Source organism: Ochotona curzoniae, unplaced genomic scaffold (assembly GCF_017591425.1).
Source record: "Ochotona curzoniae isolate NIBS_2020 unplaced genomic scaffold, NIBS_Ocur_1.0 contig_2305, whole genome shotgun sequence".
Taxonomy (NCBI): Eukaryota; Metazoa; Chordata; class Mammalia; order Lagomorpha; family Ochotonidae; genus Ochotona; species Ochotona curzoniae.
In genome coordinates, this window is record NW_024465411.1 from 118,317 (window position 1) to 141,016 (window position 22,700).

At 36.1% G+C, this 22,700-nt stretch overlaps 1 protein-coding gene across 1 annotated transcript in view; it reads left to right on the top strand.

Moving 5' to 3' along the window:
- The window catches only part of LOC121151241 (probable ubiquitin carboxyl-terminal hydrolase FAF-Y), a 36,447-nt gene extending 15,182 nt beyond the window's left edge, over positions 1–21,265 (top strand). Inside the window, exons 7-18 of the mRNA XM_040972515.1 lie at positions 2,133–2,274; positions 4,328–5,072; positions 5,337–5,460; positions 6,040–6,265; positions 7,030–7,159; positions 13,484–13,669; positions 13,944–14,164; positions 14,252–14,340; positions 17,748–17,904; positions 18,058–18,270; positions 18,608–18,703; positions 20,887–21,265. Of these exons, the coding sequence (XP_040828449.1) occupies positions 2,133–2,274; positions 4,328–5,072; positions 5,337–5,460; positions 6,040–6,265; positions 7,030–7,159; positions 13,484–13,669; positions 13,944–14,164; positions 14,252–14,340; positions 17,748–17,904; positions 18,058–18,270; positions 18,608–18,703; positions 20,887–21,036 (2,479 nt within the window). The 3' untranslated portion in view covers positions 21,037–21,265. The remainder of the gene's footprint in view (positions 1–2,132; positions 2,275–4,327; positions 5,073–5,336; positions 5,461–6,039; positions 6,266–7,029; positions 7,160–13,483; positions 13,670–13,943; positions 14,165–14,251; positions 14,341–17,747; positions 17,905–18,057; positions 18,271–18,607; positions 18,704–20,886) is intronic.
- The last annotated feature ends 1,435 nt before the right edge of the window (positions 21,266–22,700 follow it).

Consider the following 22,700-nt stretch of genomic DNA (forward strand, 5'->3'; position numbering starts at 1 on the left):
GGCTCATTTCTCATTCATTTAAAATGCCTTGGCTAATACTTGGGGTATGTTATACAAAACAATCTATCAAGAGTAAATAAATAAGTGGACAACTTACCAGTACACAGGTTAAACCTTTACCTACAATAGTGACATCTCCTATCAGAATATTTGTTAACTACACTTTCTCTCCAGCTCTGCTAATTCACTGGGAAATCCATATAGGGAACCTTGATAGAGTGCCTGGATCCTGACGTAAACCTGGTCCAGCAACCAGTTGTCTCAGCCATTGGAGATTGAAGCAACACATGGAAGATATATTAAAAAGGAAATCTAACAAAAAGAAATTGATCTATTAAGATGATCAGTAAATTAAATAACAGTTGTATTGGTCCGGAAAAGACAGTTTCTACTTGCTTTGTTGCAGCTTTATTTTGAAGCTTAGCCTCACTTTTTATTTATGTAAAACTTAGTGTGCAAAAATGCATTAAGACAATGTTTTCTACAACCAGCCATTATATAAACACAGGACATAAATATGTAAGTGGAAATAATTTGAAATAAAAAGTAATATTGCTTAACAAGGAATGTTTATCAAGTTATACCATTGTTTTTCAATCTATTTATTTATACTTTTTGTCATATTAGAATACTGCAGTTTTTAAGCTTTGTTTGTTTAAACCACAAACTTTAAGAGTGATTGTATCTGTTGGTTCACTTCCTAAGTGGCCAAATGGCTGGAAATCTTGGTCCAAAGCCATAATTCAGCAGGGTTTCTTCCAGGATCTACCACCTATGAGGCGAGGGTGGGAACAAGGAGTAGGCCATCTTCTGCTTCTTCTCACATGCATTAATAGGGAGCTAGATTGGAGCTGTGGTATTTTTATTGGATGCCAGCATCCCATGAAGCCATTTTACTTTATGTTTTATTATTGTTTTTATGTATTTGAAATATTTTCATAAAGAAAGAGACAGAGAGATCTTTTCACCCTAAATGGCTGTAACAACCAGAGATAGGCTGGCTTGAAGTCAGGACTCTGGAAATTTTTCCAGGTCTCCCATATGGGTAAGAGGATCTCAAGGTCTTGGGTCACCCTCCTGTTTTACCAGGCCATGAGCAGGGAACTGGATAGGAAGTTAAAAACCATTGTCATCATGGGTTGTGGGCACTATTGGCAGCCTTAAGCCACAGTGCTGCTCCACACATTCATTCTTAATTAAAGATACTTATTATTTCACTTATTTTAGCCTGCTTTTGGTCTAAAAACCTTTTTTCATCAAGTAGAATGCAGTAAAAAGCATTTGGCATTTTTTTTTTTTTTTTTGATCACCAAGTTGTTCATGTTTTGGTCTCTTTTGAAAAGTAATGGTTGGGCCCAGCGCGGTGGCACAGTGGTTAAGGTCCTCGCATTGCACGCCCGGGATCCCATATGGGCGCCAGTTCTATCCCAGCAGCCCCGCTTCCCTTCCAGCTCCCTGCCTGTGGCCCGGGAGAGCAGTAGAGGATGGCTTAAAGCTTTGGGACCCTGCACCCGCGTGGGAGACCTGGAAGAGGCTCCTGGCTTCGGATCGGCATAGCATCGGCCATTGCGCTCACTTGGGGAGTGAATCATCGGACAGAAGATCTCTGTCTGTCTGTCTCTCCTCTCTGTATATCCGCCTTTCCAATAAAAAAATAATAAAAATAAATCTTTTAAGAAAATTTAAATGAAAGAAAAGTAATGGTTTATTATACTAAGTAAAATTTGCCCAGAGCTCAAAACATATCCCAGAAGGACTTGTATCATTAGGTAATAGCAAGATGACTTGAGTTCCATACCTGTTACAGTTCATTACTGTTTAGAATATCATATTTTCATATACTCTTTAACAGTGATATATTTTCTTTAAGATATCTGTTTTTTTTCTTTGTAAGTCAGTTTATGATTTCATTCCAGCTGACTCAATATATAATATATAAATGATTTAGGGTCCTTTATTTTGATTATATATAAATATGATCCTTTATCAAAATAAAGGACCCTAAATCATTCTTACATTAATGATATAATAAATGCTGAAAATATACATTTTTTTAGCACATTCACAACTAAAGGCAACATACAGAAACCTGAGGAACAAACTTTTAATTGTATCTCAAATAATTTCTTTAGATATGAGTGTGAAGAATCTTTTACAACTTTGAATGTAGACATCAGGAATCACCAAAATCTTCTGGATTCTTTGGAGCAGTATGTCAAAGGGGATTTATTAGAAGGTGCAAATGCATATTTTTGTGAAAAATGTGATAAAAAGGTATGTGTTAAACAGGGATATTTTTCTTAAACATTTATTTTCATTTGACAGGCATATTCAGAGAGAGAAGGAGAGACAAAGATGCTCTATTCCCTGGCTTACTCCCTAGGTGGCCACAGTGTCCAGAGCTGAGCCGATCCAAAGACAGGAGTCAGGAGGCTTTTCCGGGACTCCCATACGGATGCAGGGTCCCAAAGCCTCTGGGCTGCTTTCCCAGGCTACAGGCACGGAGCTGGATGGGAAGCAGAGCAGCCGGGATACAAACCAGAGACTATATGGGTGCTGGTGCTTTACTAGGGGAGGATTAGCCAATGAATCATTGTGCTTGCCTCAAGCATTATAGGTTTTAAAAAATAATCATTTAATAGAACTAGAAAGCAGCAAACTAGTTCATGCTCATCTCAAAATTACCATCTGAGTTGTTTCTACTTAATTGTGATCATAGCCAAAAGAATAACCAACCTAATAACTAGTTTAGTTTAGAGATGTGTTTAATGATTTGTCAGGAAATAAGTATACTGCTGGAGTTTGAAAAGTTTGCATCTTTGCTCTAAAATAAATTGCTACCTAACTCCTAAAATTGGAAACCCTGTTGGAAGCATTCTCCCTAATTTTTTATGTATGAGTATCACACTTAAAATCTAAGAAGTTTGCTAATTATATATTGTTGTAGGTTAATTTTTAAGCAGTCAACTAATTTTATATTGTCTCTGGGCATTTAGTTTGTGGGGTGAACAAACTGCAGGGTTTGAAGTCAGTATACAATATAAGTAAACTGTCTTCGTTCACTATTCTTCAAGTTGCTGTTACTTTTTAACCTAAACACTTGTTATATTGGCATTTGGAAGATTTGGTGATTGCCACGTAAGGCTCTGTGGATTTTTTTGACACTCTTAATTCATATCTTTTAAATTAAAATAGTAGATAGTATTTTTCAAAGGACATTGAAGATTAATATAGATTCAGCACCTACTGTAATTACCTGGTGTCTTACACAAATGTTAGCTTTTTTATTGAAAGGCTTAAAATTTTTTTCAGTTTACTTACAGCCAGTTTTATTTAGGTGTAAAGTCACTATCAAAGAGCTATTGTTGTTAAGCTGCTGCCTTATGCATGGCTCCCGCATCACATAAGGATGCCTGCTCAAGCCAGGCTGTTCCAATTCAGGTTTAGCTACTGATAAAGTGCCAGGAAAGAGTAGAAAGTTATCCCAATCATTGTGCCCCTGCACTCATGTGGGAAACCCAAGTGGAATATCCAGCTGCTGACTTTGGCTTTTCCCAGACTGCGCATTGAGTCTACCAGCGGATGAAAAATTTGTTTTCCTCTTTTTCCCTTCCCTATAACTCTGCCTTTTAAGTGAATAACTTAAAAAATAAAAGTAAACATCAAATAAAATAACATTCAGGATTTTTTGGGCCAAATGGACCCAAACATTCAATAGCACTGTCTGTGTATAAAACTGGTTGTTGTAATTTGCAAAAATAAAAGACTACTTGTGTAGTTCTAATCTTGGTAACCATTTTTTTAAAATAATGATTACATGGTTGATCGTGGTGGGAAAGGATTGGAGTTTAGGGAAAACTGTGTAAAGTCATTGCATCCCAATTTTCTATTTGTTCTTATTGTTCCTGGAGTAAGGGGAGAAACAATGGGGGAATACCACTCATGAATGCACACATCCCAGCACCCAGGGACAGGAAACGGCCACCTCATGTGAACCCAGAGTCTCAATGTGTACATATTCCTAGGGTTTTGTCCAAGTGTTTTAGATAGTTCTGAAATGCTACCAATTTCAACAGTCCCAGGATGATGTCACCCTCTCAATGTCTGTTGGTTCCTATCCACCGAAATTTTTTGCTGGCATCATTTAAGTCTTGGTAACCATTGTTTAAAAGTTAGTTACAATGAAAAAAGAAAAAGTCAGTTACAATGAAATTACGGTAGTGCTATTCTTAAGCTTTAAGTAAATCTAAATTGGTTGAAAACGTTATAGTTTTTAAATTTTATTTGGATTACAAGATAACATGCATGTGTATTTTGCCTACTACAGGTTGACACAGTAAAGCGCTTGCTAATTAAAAAATTACCTGCTGTGCTTGCTATCCAACTGAAAAGATTTGACTATGATTGGGAAAAAGAATGTGCAATCAAATTCAATGATTATTTTGAATTTCCACGTGAGCTAGACATGGAACCTTACACGGTTGCAGGTGTTGCAAAACTAGGAGATAATATAAGTACAGACAGTCAGTTAACTAAAAAGAATGAGCAGTATGAAAATGAGACAGTAAGAAGCACAAAATACAGACTTGTGGGTGTGCTGGTACACAGCGGTCAAGCAAGTGGTGGACATTATTATTCATACATCATTCAAAGAAATAAAGACAAGCAGAAAGAACACTGGTATAAATTTGATGATGGAGATGTAACGGAGTGCAAAATGGATGATGATGAAGAAATGAAAAGTCAATGTTTTGGTGGAGATTACATGGGAGAAATACCTGATTATATGATGAAACGCATGTCATATAGGAGACAGAAAAGATGGTGGAATGCATATATACTTTTTTATGAAAGAATGGACACAATAAGTGAAGATACAGAGATGATAAGATATATATCACGTCTGACTATTACAAGACCCCATCAGATAATGATGTCGCCAGTTATTGAGAAGAATGTACGGAAACAAAATGTGCAGTTCATGCATAATCAAATGCAGTATAGTTTAGAATATTTTCAGTTTGTGAAAAAACTGCTTACATGTAATAGTGTTTACTTAAATCCTGGTCCAGGTGAGTTTCTGGAATTTACTTATTGATAAAGTATTGTTTTACATGTAGGTTCTGAGTAGATATCAAAATCTGTTTTACAGCTTTTTCTACAATTTTCATCTTTTTGTTGAATTATGATTCAAAGTTTGTGTAATGAGTCACCATTTTTTTTTTCACTATTCTGGGCTAGCAGCCTGCTACTACCATAACATACCATAACACTAGCCCAGATTTTATTTGATAGGAAATTTGAAAATAAAATACGTTTGTACTTCTCTTTCAAAGGACAAGATCACCTGTTACCTGAAGCAGAAGAAATCACTATGATTAGTATTCAGCTTGCCGCTAGATTCCTGTTTACTACTGGATTTCACACCAAGAAGATTGTCCGAGGACCTGCCAGTGACTGGTACATGGCTCTGGATTTCATTTGTATTGTCTTTATAATTGGTTTTGACTGTTTATGATATAACATGATTTGTTTTTCTATCATTTTTAAATTTCAGAAATCCAATTAAATGCTCATATTTGTACTAATCACAAAACTCCTGCAACAGTCGAACTACTAAATTCAACATGACCAAATTTAGACATCTAAATTTGTGAAAGTATTAGCTTTTAGTAAATTCATATGAGATTTAAAAATTAAAAAAAATTTTAAATGATATGTCATAAGTTACTGTTAGCTGAATTCAGCTGACATATTAAATATCTTGGTTTAACAGCTAAGTCTTATTTATATTTGGAGATGTTACTTTACTTTGAAAAAGTTAGCAAAAGTTTCACAGGCACTTTACATATTCTCATTTCACTCATTTTGTTACCAGAAACAGAGGGCTTGTCATTCATTAGATATTTCTGCTAGAAACAATCATGAACCTTCATTGTTAGGACATCCATATTGTTTGTCTTGAAACTTCTCTTCCCTAAAGTAATGAAAACCAGTAGATTGATACAAAGTGATACTCAATTAGTATTTCTGTTGCAGGTGTGATGTCCTGTGCATTCTCCTCCGTCACAGCAAGAATGTACGTTTTTGGTTTGTGCATAACACACTTTTCAGTGTGTCAAATCGTTTGTCTGAATACCTTTTGGAGTGCCCTAGTGCAGAAGTCAGGAGTACATTTGCGAAGCTTATAGTATTTATTGCACATTTTTCCTTGCAAGATGTTTATTGTCTTTCAACCTTTACATCTCCAGGACCTTGTAGTCAGGTAATTATGTAATTTCCTATTAGATATCAAATATCTGGAAATAAATTTTGTATTTTCCCAATTCAGATAAATTAATATATGTTCTTGCACCATTAAAAATCCATTAAAAATTTGATACTTCACCTTATACCTGAGTAGATTTTTTCCCATGATTTTAATTTTATAATGGTTTACTTTAAACCTTTGTTGAGTAACTTTAACACAGAGAGTCTTGTAGATTTTTACAGTTGCAATAGCTGCAAGGATATGCAATGAAGTTTGTCACAATTCCTTGTTCTCTTTTAAAAAGAAAAAGCATCTGTTTGTTTCTTGCCATTTTGATAAGCACAAAAAAGATTTTTAAAATATATTTTATAAAGCATTATTTCTTTTTCTTGGAAAGTTAGATTTACAGAGGGAGAAAAGACAGAAAAACACATATTCCTTCTGAGGGTTCACTCTCCAGGTGGCCACAATGGCCGGAGCTGAGCTGATCCAAAACCAGGAGCCAGAAGCTTCTTCTTTCAGGTCTCACACAAGGTGCAGGGTCCCAAGACTGACCCATCAACCACTGCTCTTTCAGGCCACAAGCAGGGAAGCTGGATGGGAAATGGGATAGCTGGGACATGGACTGATGTCCTTGTGGGATTACAATACTGCAAGATGGAAGATTAGCTTTTGAACCATAGTACTGGTGCCCTAAGATTTTTTTTTTTTATGTAAAAAGAATTATACTGTTTCTATTTGGTATTGTTAGCAAAATAATGAATATTTCACTCCTACAGGAATGTGATAGCTTCAGTTTGAGTGATCATTTACTAAGAGCAGTACTAAATCTCCTGAGAAGGGAAGTTTCAGAAAATGGACGTCATTTACAGCAGTATTTCAATTTGTTTGTGATGTATGCCAATCTAGGTAAGGAATTACATAATTCTGTTTTTTTATAGTTATAAATTAAATGATGGAAATGGGTGTGATCAGGTGATGAGATAATTCACTTTAAAGTTGAAACATATTCCATAGTCATATTCTAAAGCATAAATGAAAAATTTTAAACCTTTTAGTGATGTTTTTCATCTTGAACTATAATTTAAATAGCTATATTTTTTTCTGACAATATTTAACGTAAAACTCTGTTTCTCATTCAGGTTTTTATTTCCTCAGTGCCATTTACTAAAAGTATCTCAAATAATTATGGTACTTACCAGTTTCAGAATTTACTTGTAAAGGTATTTTTAAAGAAACTGAACTAAAATTATTAATGCTGTTATGTATTAATGATTAGCTAATCATCATCAATAATTATGAAAGTAATAGTACTATTAATGTAAAAATCACTGTGCATCTAATCTTAATTTTAAGGTACATAGACGATATTTACAAAACTGCTCTTAAAAATGTGTAATAAACATGGCATAATTTTCAGTACTGTCAACAGATCCTCCTTAAAGTAATCCAATATTTCTCACATTACTTGTTTTTTGTTTTGTTTTTGTTTTTTTAATTTTTTTTTTTAATTTTGAAAATCCTTACATAGTTAATTAGGGTAAAAAGGTTCAAGGGCTACAGGAAAGTGGAAAGACTATTATTTTTTCCATATTGTTTCCTTCATGTTTAAAGGGGGGTATTAAGGGAGAAGGCCCACCCAATTTCCCACCCACCCCAGGTGCCGGATGTGGGGCATGCTCTGAGGGTCTTGCTCAAGTGGTTTTGATAGTTGATCAGTATGAATTGCTGCCAATCTTGCCACTCCAAGCATGATGAGGTCTTTGAAAAATCCACTAATTGACACAGTCCATCATAGCTGAGATGGTTGGTTGACCTGTTCTGTCTTCTTCACATTACTTGTTAAAATCTTTTCCATAGAGACTTCATCATGTTTTCCTAAAATATGCTAATGCCATTGTGTTTTGAAAACATTTAAAATTTTGCTTACTGCTGACTAGACTGCAGAAAATCAAAGGCTTATATAATACATGAAGTCACTTTTTTCTTAAAGGAATGGAATATCATTTGATGGGTATATAAATGATTTCAGTAGTGTTTTATTTTGCAAAGAAAATAAAAATTCATATTTTGTGAAACATGTCACATAAGATATCAAAAATACTAATTTGTTGACTTTTCATCTAAGGTCACAGTAATTAAAACAGGCTTAATTGATTCAGACATTTGGCAGTTTTGTGCAGACTTTTCAAAAAGCATAAAAGGCCCAGAGCAATAGCCGAGTTGCTAAATCTTCCTCTTGCATGCAAGGATCCCGATGGGAACCATTCATGTCCTAGCTGATGCACTTCCCATTCAGCTCCCTGCCTGTGGTCTGGGAAAGCAGTCAAGCACAGCTCAAAGTCTTGGGACCCTGCACCTGTGTGGAGGACCCGGAAGAACTCCTGGCTTCAGATTAGCTCAGCTTCAGCTGTTGCTGCCACTTGGGGAGTGAATTAATGGATGACAGCTCTTTCTCTCTGTATATGTGACTTTCAGTAACAGAAAGTAAATATTTTTGAATTAAAAATTAGTATACACATTTTTATAAAGTTTTCCCTGTAAATCTGGTAGTCAACTATTAGTACGTTCATGTTTTCTCAGAAAAAAATTCTACAGTTTTTCCTTTTTCATTTCTAGCATTTCTCTTCAACATGACTGTAACTGAGAGTAATATCAGGTTTCAGGATTTTTTTTGTATTTTAGAAAGTTAAAACAATGCATTTGCTTGTAACATATTTATGTAATGATGCTAATATGTCAGCACCCTACAATCATAGATGTTAATATTTATGTAATGAATAAGGAATGTTTACCTACAAAGAACTACAAATCAAACCTTAACAACCTAAGTTAAAAGAATGAATAAACTACATGAGAAAATGAGTTGTGTCATCAAATTAAGAAAGATTTTTTAGGGTCCTGGCACAGTAGCCTAAAGGCTAAACTTGCATGTGCCAGAATCCCATATGGATACCAGTTCTAACACCAGAGGCCCCACATGCCATCCAGCTCCCTCACTGTGGCCTGGGAATGCATTTGAAGAATAGCCCAAAGCTGTGGGACCATTCACCCCCATGCATGGAGGCTGCGGGCTCCTGGTTTCAATGGATATAAAAATGAAATGAATCTTTAAAAAGTAAAAAAGGAGAATCAAGGTGGCAGTATAGGATAAGGAAACATTTAAACAGATGGAGAAATATTAGCCAGTGTGAAGCAGAGAGGGCAAATTCCAGGAAATAGGAGAGGACAGAATGACGGCAAAAGGATACCTGGAAACTGACAGACAGGAAAGCAGGGGAAAACAATGGTGTGGTGTTGCAGTGACTGATACTCCAGTGGCATTCAGCTAATGGCGATCTGAACTCCACCAGAAACAAAGTGGGAAGGGACTTGCACTGGGAGATTGGGAGGTGAACCCAGACAAAGAACTGTCTGTCCTGCTGGTATGTTTGTTTTAACCAGGAGCAGAGACAGAGCAGCAGGTCCCAGATGTGCACTGGTCCCACAGGAAAATAATACTGGCATCATATAGGTCAAAATAGGTCCATTTGGCCCTCAGACCTAATGGCCAACAGGTTCCCGCAAGATAACCATCAACAACAACCCAGCTATATAGGACACGTGGTGTCTACCTAATCCTGGGACCTGCTCCAAAGGAAGTGGGAAAAGGTTGTAGACAGCAGTGCAGCCTCAGCACATTATCACAGGAGGTGGAGAGTGGTGAGCCAGGAGCTGAGGCTACGGAGATCACAGTGGAAATCTAACATAAGAACCCAGACCTGGAACTCACTGGAGGGAGTGGTAAAACTGGCTACAAACGAACACCATGTGCCAACCACAATAAGTAAAATCGAACAGTAGTCCTGTGAGTGACACAGCTTAGAAACCTGCACAAAGAGAGGAATATGATTACCAGAAGTACAATGATATAGAGCAAAAGAAGAGACAGAGGCACAATGAATATTACTGAAAAATCCCCTGCAAAGGAGCAAACCCCTTGCCAACCTCAGTGTTAACTGAGGAAGACACTGAGAGAATGGAGAGGATACAGAATTCAAAACACTTATTATAAAGCTTCAGATCCACAAAAAGAAGCATGTAAAGCAGGCATTGAAGAAATTTAAGGAATACGTCACACAGGACATGAATCAGACAAAAACTGATATATCAGATATTAAGAGTACAGTGGAGCAAATTGAAAGTACACTGGAGAGTCTCCAGCATAGAATGAAGGAGGCAGAAGAAAGAATCTCAAAATTAGGATATTTTTCCAGTCACCAGGGGAAAATAAACAAAAAGCTAGAAGCAGTAGTGGGTCAAGGTAAAAAAAAATTTTTTTTCAAGAATTAAGACAAACTATTAAAAGGCCAAATCTAAAAGTTACCCAGACTGGCAGGGTAAGCTGCCAGCTGTAATACCATATTGTTTATGTGTGCCATCAAGTACTGGCGGCACTATTCTCTCTCTCTCTCTCTTTTTTTTGTATTAGTTTATCTTAGTTTTTTTATTATTATATTCTTGACAATCTTTACATAGTTAATTAGGGTAAAAAGGTTCAAGGGCTATAGGAAAGTTGGTAAGATTATTATTTCCATATTGTTTCCTTCATGTATGTGAGGTAAAGGGGATATTGAGGGAGAAGCCCCACCCAGTCTCCCACCCACACCAGGTCCTGGATCAGGGCATGCTCCGAGGTTCTTGCTCACATGGTTTTGATAGTTGATCAGTTATGAATCGCTGCCAATCTTGCCACTCCAAGCACGATGAGGTCTTTGAAGAATCCACTCAATGACTTAATCCATCATAGTCTCCATTTGTCTAGTATTTTGTTGCCAACATATAGCTGAGGTAGTTGATGGACCTTTTCTGTCTTCTGTCTTTTCTTGGTTAGGGCTATGAGTCTGGCATTTCGATCCCCAAAGAAACTTTGTCTGAGGTGTCCCCAGATTGGATTCTCATATGTGTTGGCAAGTACAGGGCCTGGCACAGTCCATCGTCCTGATCAGCTGGTGGTTGCAATCACTAGGCTGGTTCTGTTAGCAGCCCCGACTTCACTGGAGCCAATGGGGGTTGCAGTCCAGCCTGGTTCTGCCCAGCACACACTCGGCCCTCACATAAGCCAGTAGGGGCTGCAGCCTAGTTGGAGCAACCCACGGTAACCCCCCAGTAGGCCCGCCCCCTACCCTGGTTAGCCATATGTGCAGCAGACGAGTCCAGTCTGTCCCACATCCATTTGGCTCCCATACATGTCAATGGGTACTTAAGCCTAGTTCCATCTAACCAGGCTCAACTATCCAGCCCTCACAGATGTTGTTGAGTGCCTCTCTGTCTAGCCACCCCAGCCCCTGTCCTACTTTTCGTGCCCTCCCGTGCAAGTGGTAATCCAGGAGGGAGGAACCCACTGTTTCCCTCCCAGGCCTCTCACTCCAGGCTTGTGCTCTCTCCAGGTAGTTCTGTGGTTTGACTTGACAGAATTAGGTCCCAGTGCCAGCTTCTGCCAGCTGATGCCGTGCCTAAATCCCAACAACCCTCACCCACTCTAATTTTGTTTGCACCAGGAGGAATAATCAGCCTAGCCTGGCTTTTCCCTGATCTAGTCCATATGAGGCACACACGTGTTGTAGCCTTGTTTTGTCTGGTCTGTCCCCCATCCCAGCTCACACTCTCCAGCAAGGGGACCATCCCTTATTCCTCTGCCGGCTCCGCCCCCTCCCTTCCTGGTTCTGATGCTTGCTGGTTGGGCGCTATGGTCATATCCAGTACAGGCAACCTCACCTTGGCATTCCTTATTGTGCACTGGTTTTTGTCGCAACTGAACCTGGCTCGACCCACACTCTGTTCTGGTGCTCGGATTTGCCAGTGGATGATGTGAGCTGATTCAGCCTGGTCTGCCCCCAGCCCATGCCAAATGTATGCCAGTGGGTAACTTCCCATGGCCTGTTCTGGGCTGTTTCCTATCAGGCTTTTTGCACTCACCTGCAGGGTCTGTGTCCTGCCAGAGGAGTTGCCCAGGATCCTCCATCAGAACCTCTCCCAGTGCCAGATTTCGGGCATACCAGGGGGTCCATGAGCCAGCCCTAGATTTGATAGCATTAAACCAAGACAGTTGAAATAGGTAGCAATAGGTGGAGAAATGAGAAAGTACATATAGGCATTTTGTGTAGGCAGAGAAAAAAGAGATTAGCAATTTTTAATTTTATTACTTGATTTACCTTGTGTCATAGTGAATTGTTTTGGGCTTTTAAAAAATATTTATTTATTTTTATTGGAAAGTCAAATATACGGAGAGACAGACAGAGAGGAAGATCTTCTGTCTAATGATTCACTCCCCAAGCAGCGGCAATGGCTGAGCAGTGCCCATCCAAAACCAGGAGCCAGGAGCTCTTCTGTGAGTGCAGGGTACCCAGGCTTTGGGCCTCTCTCATCTACTTTTCCAGGACACACCAGGGAGCTGGATGGAAAGTGGAGCTGCCAGGGTTAGAACCGGTGCCCAAATGGGATCCTGATATGTTCAAGGCGAGGACTTCACCCGTTGTTCTATCATGTCAGGGTCAGCTTGTTTCAGAGTGAATTGTAGTGAGCCTTTGCTAAAGTCACAGAAAGTATGCATTTTCCTTAGCGCTCAAGTAAGATTTTAATGACAGACACACAAATCTTTATTTCAGCATTTTAAATGCACATAATCCTATTTAAGTCAATATGTATTTCATTCTGCACTGACTTTTCTAAACAGAGAAGCTAAGTTTTGTGGGGTTTTGTTTTGTTTTAAAAACAAAGTCACAAAGAGGAGAGACAGAAATCTCCCATCCACTGGTTCACTCTCCAAATGGCCATCATAGCCATAAATCAGTGGGCTACTTCAAAGCCAGGAGCCAGGGAGCTGCTTCTAGGTCTTCCATGTGAATGCAAGGACCCAACACTTGTGTCATCTTCCCCTGCCTTACAGGGTACATTAGCAGGAAATGGATAGGAAGTGAAGCACCCAAGACTTGAAATAGTACCCATGTGGGAAGCTGGCACCAGAGGCAGAAGCTTGGTATCATATGCCATGACATTACTTGCAGGAGATAAGATTTTAATCATAAAAATGAATGCAACTTTGCTAATTATCATAGCACTATTGTTTCTTAACCTTCTTGCCCTTCTTTTCTCCATTCTTTTTATAGGCATGGCAGAAAAGACCATCTAAAGTTGAGTGTACCTGGTATTTTTATACAGTATTCCAAATTTATGCTTTCTCTCTTCTTACAGGCCTGGCGGAAAAGACACAGCTTTTGAAGTTGAGTGTACCTGCTACTTTTATGCTTGTTTCTTTAGATGAAGGGCCAGGTCCTCCAATCAAGTATCAGTATGCTGAATTAGGCAAGTTATATTCAGTGGTGTCTCAGTTAATCCGTTGCTGCAGTGTTTCATCAAGAATGCAATCTTCAATCAACGGTAAAGTAGAATGTTTCATGTTTTTAATTTTTCAGTAATGAGAGTCATATAATACCTTACCTGTAGTAATTCTTAAGATATTAAAATGAAAAAAACAAATATTTTATAAAATCTAGAATATTTCATCTTAACTTAAAATAAATAGTATATACATTTTCATATGTTGTCTCCAGTTTTAGTATTTATATTTTTGCATTTTACCATCTTAGAGTATCTAGTCATTTAGTGAATTTTTAGTGTATTAAGGAAATATAATTTCAAATATGTATTTTAGGTAATCCTCCTCTTCCTAATCCTTTTGGTGACACTAACTTATCACAACCCATAATGCCAATTCAGCAAAATGTGGCAGACATTTTATTTGTGAGGACAAGGTATGTGAAGAAAATTATTGAAGACTGCAGTAATTCTGAGGAGACCATCAAATTACTTTGTTTTTGCTGCTGGGAGAATCCTCAATTCTCATCTACTGTCCTCAGTGAACTTCTTTGGCAGGTTAAAGGAAAATAAACACTTATAAGTCTATTTTTTTTTTTTTAGTAATTCTTCCAGTAAGTAAATTAATATTTTACCTCTTTTTAGGTTACATATTCATATACATGTGAGCTTTGGCCCTATTTGGATCTACTTTTGCAAATTTTACTGATTGAAGATTCCTGGCAGATTCACAGGTAGGTACTCCTTGTTAACATTATTTCAGTTTCTCAGTTTCTTAAAAGTAACTGTCAGGGGCCAAAAATATTCTCACCTTTTTAGCTCTTTTTAATGATATATATATATATATAATACATTTTAAAATTCCTACTGCTATTTCTTATCCATTGTTAATTTTTATTGTAAATTGTTAATTTAAATTTAAATTGTTAATTTCCTTGCATTTAATGTTTTTATTTTGCACTTGAAAGAAAACTAGCATACACAGGCTTCGGATAAGTATTTAATTATACAGTTTTAATTATGTTTTAAAATTAATTATTGTAGAAATATTTAGTAATTTATAAATAATCTTTGGCCTATACATTCTGATACATGAGAAATCATTACTAATTTTTTTGTATTTAAATTGTCCTGCTTACAGTCCTGTAAATATATTCCAGCATTGGTCTACAATAAAATTCCGTTTGAAAATAATGGCATAGAATTTACTGCCAGCTCATCTGATGGCCTTAGTTTTTTACAATATGATCTCAGAATACATTTATGTTAGGAAAATATATAAATATTTTCTGCTCTCTGTTAGACATTACAATAAACAAAGGGAAAACCTGAATATGCAATTAAGGTTTCAACTCAGCAGTGTTTAGAGATTGACATTGTGGAGTTAATAAGTAATTTACCTCGTGCAATGCCATCTTCCTGTATGGGCACCAGTTCTTGGGCTAGCTTCTCTTCTTCTGATCCAGACTGTTAGCTGTCCATCAGCAATTACTTGGTGCATGGAGCCTATAGTAACACATGTGGACTGCAGACTGGTGGTCAATAGCTATCATTTTATTAGTGGCCACCAGACTTTTTATAGACCAGGGGTTACATAGCATAAGGGAGGAGATACTGAGATTGTCTAAGGAACCCATTGTTTCTATTTCCTTGTCTGGAAGTCTTCTGTTTTGTATATCCCACCAAGTGTTCTCATTCACATCCACTCAGTTTTCTCATACCATGATGTCCAATCAGTTGCACAAATGGTATTCATTCAGTTCTCATACAAATACTATCCTATCAGTAGTAATCCTGTGTGCTGGTTGACTTTCTAGGGTCACAATGTCCTTCTACACCAGGTCTCTATTAATGGCCTGGGAAAAGCAGTGAAAGATGGCCCAAGTTCTTGCAATCATATGACAGAGCAAGAGGAAGCACCTGGTTATGACTTAAACCTGGCTCAGACCTCACCATTTCACCCATCTAGGGACTGAATGAGCAAATAGAGGCACTCTCTTTTTCTTGGTCTCTCTCCCAAATCTGAAATAAATAAATCCTTTTTGCAAAGCCAACTGCAATGAGATAAAAAATATTAAGACCCAACCTATAATTATTTATGTTACATGCAATTCAATTGGTATTTTAAAATTTGTTGCTTTTCAAATAGCATGTTTTTGATTTGTTTTTAAACATTTATCTATTTTTATTAGAAAGGCAGATTTTTAGAGAGAAATAGACAGAAAGATCTTCCATCACATTCACTCCCCAGATGGCCACCAAAGTCAGAGCTAACTTAATCTGAAGCCAGGAGCTTCTTCCGGTTTCTCATATGGGTGCAGGGTCCCAAGCCTTTGGATCATCCTCTACTGCTTTCCCAATCTACAAGCAGGGAGCTGGATGGGAAGTGGAGCAGGTGGGACACTGACTGGCACCCATATGGGATGTCAGCATCATCATGCTGGACGTTAAATAGTGTGTTTTAATGGTATCTACTTTTTTGTTTTTAAAGAATTCTTATAGGCATTATAGGGCTTATTCCCTTAAAATCCCCCTTTATCTCACATACAAGAAGGAAACAATATGGAAATAATAGTCTTACCAACTTTCCTGTAGCCCTTGAACCTTTTTACCCTAATTAACTATGTAAAGATTGTCAAAAATATCATTTAAAAATGGAAAAATTAAAATTAAAAAAAGAAATCTTATAGGCATATGTAATATAATTTGTGATTTCTACTGTTTGCTTTACATCAGTTAATTGTGTCTTGTAATATTGTTTTAGACCAGGAAATGGTAATAATAGAAGAATAAGTATTGCATGAATGTAGATGAATTGGAATTACCATACAAAATTAGTAAATTACTGCATTATTAAGTTCAATTTAAAATATTTGATATAATGAGTATTTGGTAAAAATTATTTGCAGCAGTACAATGCATGATATTAACTTTTGCACAATAGAAAGAGACAAGAAAATTTATGTTAGCTAAAATTATAAGCAATTGATGCCAGAAATGATATGGAAATATGAAAATTAAGTATTGATTATAACTGAAATTAAACATTCCACTAAAGTTGCCAGAAGAAAAGAGCATATGCATATGTTTTTATCAGATATTATGAAATTTTAAATTCAGAAAATTTATGTATGAATGTTTATAGGGAAAAGTGCTTTTGCTTGGAATGTATTAAAATTCCATAGCATATTACAAAGCTGCAGTTGAGTCTAGAATAGTTACAGTTCACTGGAGCTGAAAAGAAATAATTGATAACTAGTATATCAATCAAATTTTAGCAGTGTTGCCAGGGTTAATCTATACAACAACATGGATTCCAAGTTCAAGAATTCAGCTTTTTAACTACAAAGTATGTCATTTTTATAGTCCATGGGTTCTAGCTTCACCATCTGAAATAAAATTTTGTCAAAACTAATTAGAAGTAAATTGCCCTAGGGCCTGGTACAATAGCGTAGCAGTTAAAGTCCTTGCCTTGCACATGGCAGGATCCCTTATGGGCAGCAGTTCTAATCCCGGCAGCCCCACTTCCCATCCAGCTCCCTGCTTGTGGCCTGGGAAAGCAGTCGAGGACGGCCCAAAGCCTTGGGATCCTGCACCCACGTGGGAGACCCAGAAGAGCTCCTGTTTCCTGGTTTCAGGCTGGTTCAGCTCCAGCCATTGTAGCTGCTTGGGGAGTGAATCATTGGATGGAAGAGCTTCCTCTCTGTCTCTGTTCCTCCCTGTATATCCACCTTTCCAATGAAAATAAATTAATCTTTTTTAAAAAAAGAAGTAAATTGTACTACACTTAAAAAAATCCTGTAGTTAACTCTAGTAGAAATAATATGTTATTTCCTTAACTCATTTATTATAGATCACTTGAATTTAATATAGCAAAATTATTTTGTATTAGTAATCTGGCAAATGTCTGAAACTTAAGGTGACCATGCTAGCCAACTCTAGATCTGAAATATTGACAATCACTTGAATTGTTCTGTACTTTTTTCTTTTATCTGTTAAATTAATTTGCTGATGCTACCTACTAAGAAAATTAACTCTAAGGATACTATGTATGGAAACACATAGCAAGTGACATACTGTAGCTCTCAGTGTTACCATCTATTGTATTTGAACCATTTTTTTATATCTTATTATTTGTCAGAATTCATAATGCACTTAAAGGAATACCAGATGAACGAGATGGACTGTTTGATACAATCCAACGTTCTAAGAATCACTATCAAAAAAGAGCATATCAATGTATGAAATGTATGGTGGCTCTGTTTAGCAGTTGTCCTGTTGCTTGCCAAATCTTACAGGTAAGAAAGTTTTTATCCTTACAGTTTTATGCAATTTTGACTTTAAGTTAGATTACTTTAAAGAAAAATGAAAAAAAATTAGAATTAGCATTTTAAATTGACATGAAAATGTGTCTAAATTTCTTAAATTTATAATTTTATTTTATTTTCAAGAGTAATGTAGATCTTAAAAGAAAGTGGACCTGGACAGTGGAATGGCTTGGAGATGAACTGGAAAGAAGACCATATGCTGGCAATCCTCAGTATACTTACAATAATTGGTCTCCTCCTATACAAAGCAATGAAACATCAAATGGTTATTTCATAGAAAGATCACAAAGTGCAAGTATGACACTTGCAAAAGCTTGTGAGCTCTGTCCAGAAGAGGTAAAAGAGAAAAGTAAAAATTAAAGTTTGAATTAGCAAAAAATAGAAATGAAACATTAAATTTCTTCTGCATGAATTCCAACATTTATTAGTTTGTTTCTTAAACATTTTATTATTTCCCTGATAGCTAATATGTGCTTGCTTTTAAGAGTGTGCTTTTGAAAACATTGAAATTTAAAAAGATGTTTCTGGAAGAATTGAATTATTTATTTTTCTTAGTGAAAAATGTTAAAGTCAATTTAGTAAATTTTAAAAATGTTTCTAGATTGAGATTAAAATACCAATTTGAACTTAATTTTATAGCTTAATTTTTTATCAGTAAATTTTTTAAAACTAGGAACCAGATTTCCAAGATGTTACAGATAAGGATGAAATATCCCCACCCAAACGTGCTTCATTGTATTCCCATTCATCTGGATCTATGTATCAACAAGTAAGCAGGAATTATTTATATTTTTATGTGAAAAGCAGTTTTTGTGCTTTATTTAAAGTATGCTTCATTTGTTCTTAAATGTTATTTGATGGTTGTGATTGAATGATAATGAACAGGTTTGTGCCAAAAGAAGAAATTATTAGAGTTGTATTATGTTTCATCTTACCACTATGGTATTTACCCTGTTTAACTGGACATCTGCCATGTGCTAGTAATAAAATGTATACCTGACATCTATGTAAAAGGGTCATTCTTAAGCTTAAGAGCGAAAGTAACAAATGGCAGTGAAATGGTTTTTATTTCTCATTAAGAGATGAAAGAATAAAAACAAAAAACCAAACTCTCATCCTCTTTACCTATGCATACCACAGAAAATAGAAAAATGATATAAGTCTCCAGATTAATATCAGGAATAAAAACACCTGAGTAATACCATCTGACTCTTCGAGTTGACATTGGCAACAAATTAAAATTTGGAGCCAAAGATGACTTTAGAACCTAGGATTTTAATGTAGGATATTTTTTTTATCCACTAGGTGTAACAGCCATTTTTAAAACTTTTATTAAAGTCCAGCAGAGTGATGCAATACAGTTGGTCACCAGCTAAAATGCCAGAATGCATACTCAGTCTCTGCTGTTCCCCTTCCAGTCCAAGTCCCCGTTATTACGCCTGTCACTGCCACTCATCTTAGAAGGCCCAAACAGAGTTCTGTTCTCCTGGGTTTGGCCTGGCCTAGTCCTGGTGTTGTGGCCATTTGGGAAGTAAACCAGCAAATAGAAGATCTTCCTGTATCTCTGCCTGTTAATCAGTCTACTGTGTAAATTGAAAAATTATTTTCAGCTTTACAAAATTATTTGCACCAACAGTGATACACTGACATATCCTTCTTTTTACTGTTTGGGAAGATTCTTGGAAGTTTATCTTAAGTGTAATTAGTGATCCATCCAATTTTCTTAAGGCAGTTATACTTCACAGGTCTTATAATGACTGAGAAGTTCTTGGGAAGAACAGAAGTTACCATGTCTGGAGTCTTAGAATTTGGTGTGTTACATTATAGTGGGACTGAAAAATTTCTGTTTCTAATAAATGTCCACATAATATATTGTTGCTGCTTATCCAAGGAACACATTTGAAAAACTATTTTGGGGGGCTTGTGCAATTTAGCCTAGCAGCTAAATCCTCACCTTGTATCCACAGGGATCTCATGTGGGAACTGGGGATCCTGCACCCACATGGGAGACTTAGAAGCAGCTCCTGGCTTCATATTAACTCACCTCTGGCAATTGTGGCCACCTGGGGAGTGAACCAGAGGAACGGAGATCTTTTTCTCTCCTTCTCTCTGTTAATTGCCTTTCCAATAAAAATAAAGAAATCATTAAAAAAAAAAAAAAAACAGAAAAAGGAAAAGCCATTTTTTAGCACAACTATTGGGAGTAAGACTTTTTTTCATGATTTATTTTTATTGGAATGGCAAATCACATTCTTGGAGAGAAGGAGAAAAGGAGAGAAAGATCTTCCATCCACTGATTCACTGCCCAAATCACCCTCACAGCCAGAACTGGGCTGGTCCAAAGTCAGGAACTTCTTCCAGGTCTCCCACGCGGGTGCAGGGTCCCAAGGCTTTGGGCCGTCCTCGACTGCTTTCCCAGGCCACAGGCAGGGAGCTGGAAGGGAAGTGGGGCTGCCAGAGCTGGCATTTGAAAAGGGAGAATTTAGCCACTGAACTATCGGGCCAGACCCAGAATAAGACAAACACTTTGTGAAAATAGAAATTAAATATCATCAGAAACTCCTAGTTTTGTGTATGCAAGCTTCCTCAAAAGTTTTTATGTGCTTGTTCCTTACAATTTAGCAGTGTTACAACTGCTAGAAGAGTCCTTTCTTAAACTATTGCAAATAAAATACTTCCAGAGCAGGAATAGGAAACCAATGAAATATTTATGTCCTGTGTCATGGGCCTCACATAATGATCAACTTAAAAATTAGGCTGTTTGTAAATTACTGGTTTTGAGTTCTGCCTGTTATTGCCCTTACTGTGCCAGACCAAATAATTTTATGAGCCATATACAGTGCACAAGTCAGATATTGTCCACTCGTATTTTGGACAGACTATCTCATTATTATAAATTTTAATTGTAATAGATGAAAAATTTGACATTTTGATCTCTATTTACCCTTGTAGAATAACCATGTGCATGGACTGCCATTGACAGGATCAGCAGCACTTCACTTGAGCACTCAGAAATCTGACCAACAAACACAAGAATATTGTGAAAGCAGTGAAGAAGTTAATTCACCTCAAATCAAATATCCATCAAATGCACACGATTAATTGGTTTCCTTAAGATCCTACTCTCTTGCCTTAACATTTTTCTAACTTTTTCTATGCTTGAGTGGTATTTAAAAGAGGAACTGCTCAAAATCTACATTGAGACTATTCACTGTCGTATATTCTCTATCAGTTTGTAAAAACACAGGGTAAAGTGTATAGTATTTTATAATAAAGGCTGATACTATGTTAATGGCAAAGATGTACAAATTGAATGAATGACTATTTTTTAAACAAGAACCATTTTTGAAATAGATGTATATACAGACACAAAATTAAATTCACTTTGTGCCCATTGCATTATATACAACTAGTCTTGCTTCCTTCATGACAGATGAATGCCTTTACCAAAAACAAAAAACTTTAAAATAAGCCTTTCTGTATGTCAATAATTTTAAATTTTAAAACATATAACTTAAGTTATATGTTGATGTGAAAACTTACGATGTAGCATTGTTTCTAAATATTTTTCTTTATATTTTTATTTTGATGTTAACAACTCAAATTCTATATTCCTATTGGAACATTAAGCATGGCTTCATAGCAGCTTCTTGTAGCCAAGGAAACTAAATTATTTGACTGACAACTGTTGTCCCAAAACAGCAGCTATATCACTCAGAGTTATCGTATTTAATATAAAATATAAAACAGTGAAGAATGTTACAGTTTTTATTTGAATATGTATGTGTTCATTGTGTTCAGTGTTTAATGGTTCAATATCTTGATGTGATAAATAGTGCTATATGAATTTTAAAATCCTAGAAAAATATGCACGTTTTGTTAGACCAGAATGTGTGGAATATAATGGATAAGTATTTGATATTGTTTGAACTTTTTGGTTTTGTTGTTTAGTTATAATTTATTAGTTTTAGTTTCAAAACCTTACTCTGTTGATCATAGTAAAGTAGACATTAGTAGAGTTCATTGTACTTCAAAGTGGATAAACTCTATTTGTCCATTATTTAAAAACTCATGTTGTTTACTGGTATGTTTGATAAGACTACACTTCTCCTTAATTAATGTAAATTTAAGGTACTAGTTTAAAATATTTCCTTAAAGATTCTAAGAAACTTAAGAGTTAATGCTTTAATAAGAAGAGAATTGGTAACTTGGAACCTGTAAAAACACCAAATATCTGCAAACATATAATCTGTACTACAAGCTAAAATATTTTACTGTTTTGTTTCATAAACTTTTTTTGTTTCATAAAACATTTTACTGTTTTGTTCCATAAAATATTTTTTGCTGAATTCACAAATAGAATTTGATTTCAGAATTTTGTGTTTTCTGATCTTTGCTGTACTCTTAGACTATACATTAAAATTACATGTTTACATAGCATTTCAAGGCATGGTATTAAAGTCAACATTTCCAGATACTATAAATATTTGTGCATAAAAATTACTAAGGATTTAGAAATCAAACTCAGCTACAACAGTTAGAAATTCCTAATGTTCATCTGGTACCTTTACCACGTTTTTATAGAGCCACTTCTTACACAGAATATTTAGGTCCTGTAAAGTCATGACAAATACCAAATTAGTGAATTTTCAACCATTTTAAACAGCAAAAATTGCAGGTACCCAGTTTTTTTCAAACATTAGTGTTTATAACATGTAACATAACACATTTATAATAATCTCTTTTGCCCATTGCTTGACAAAATG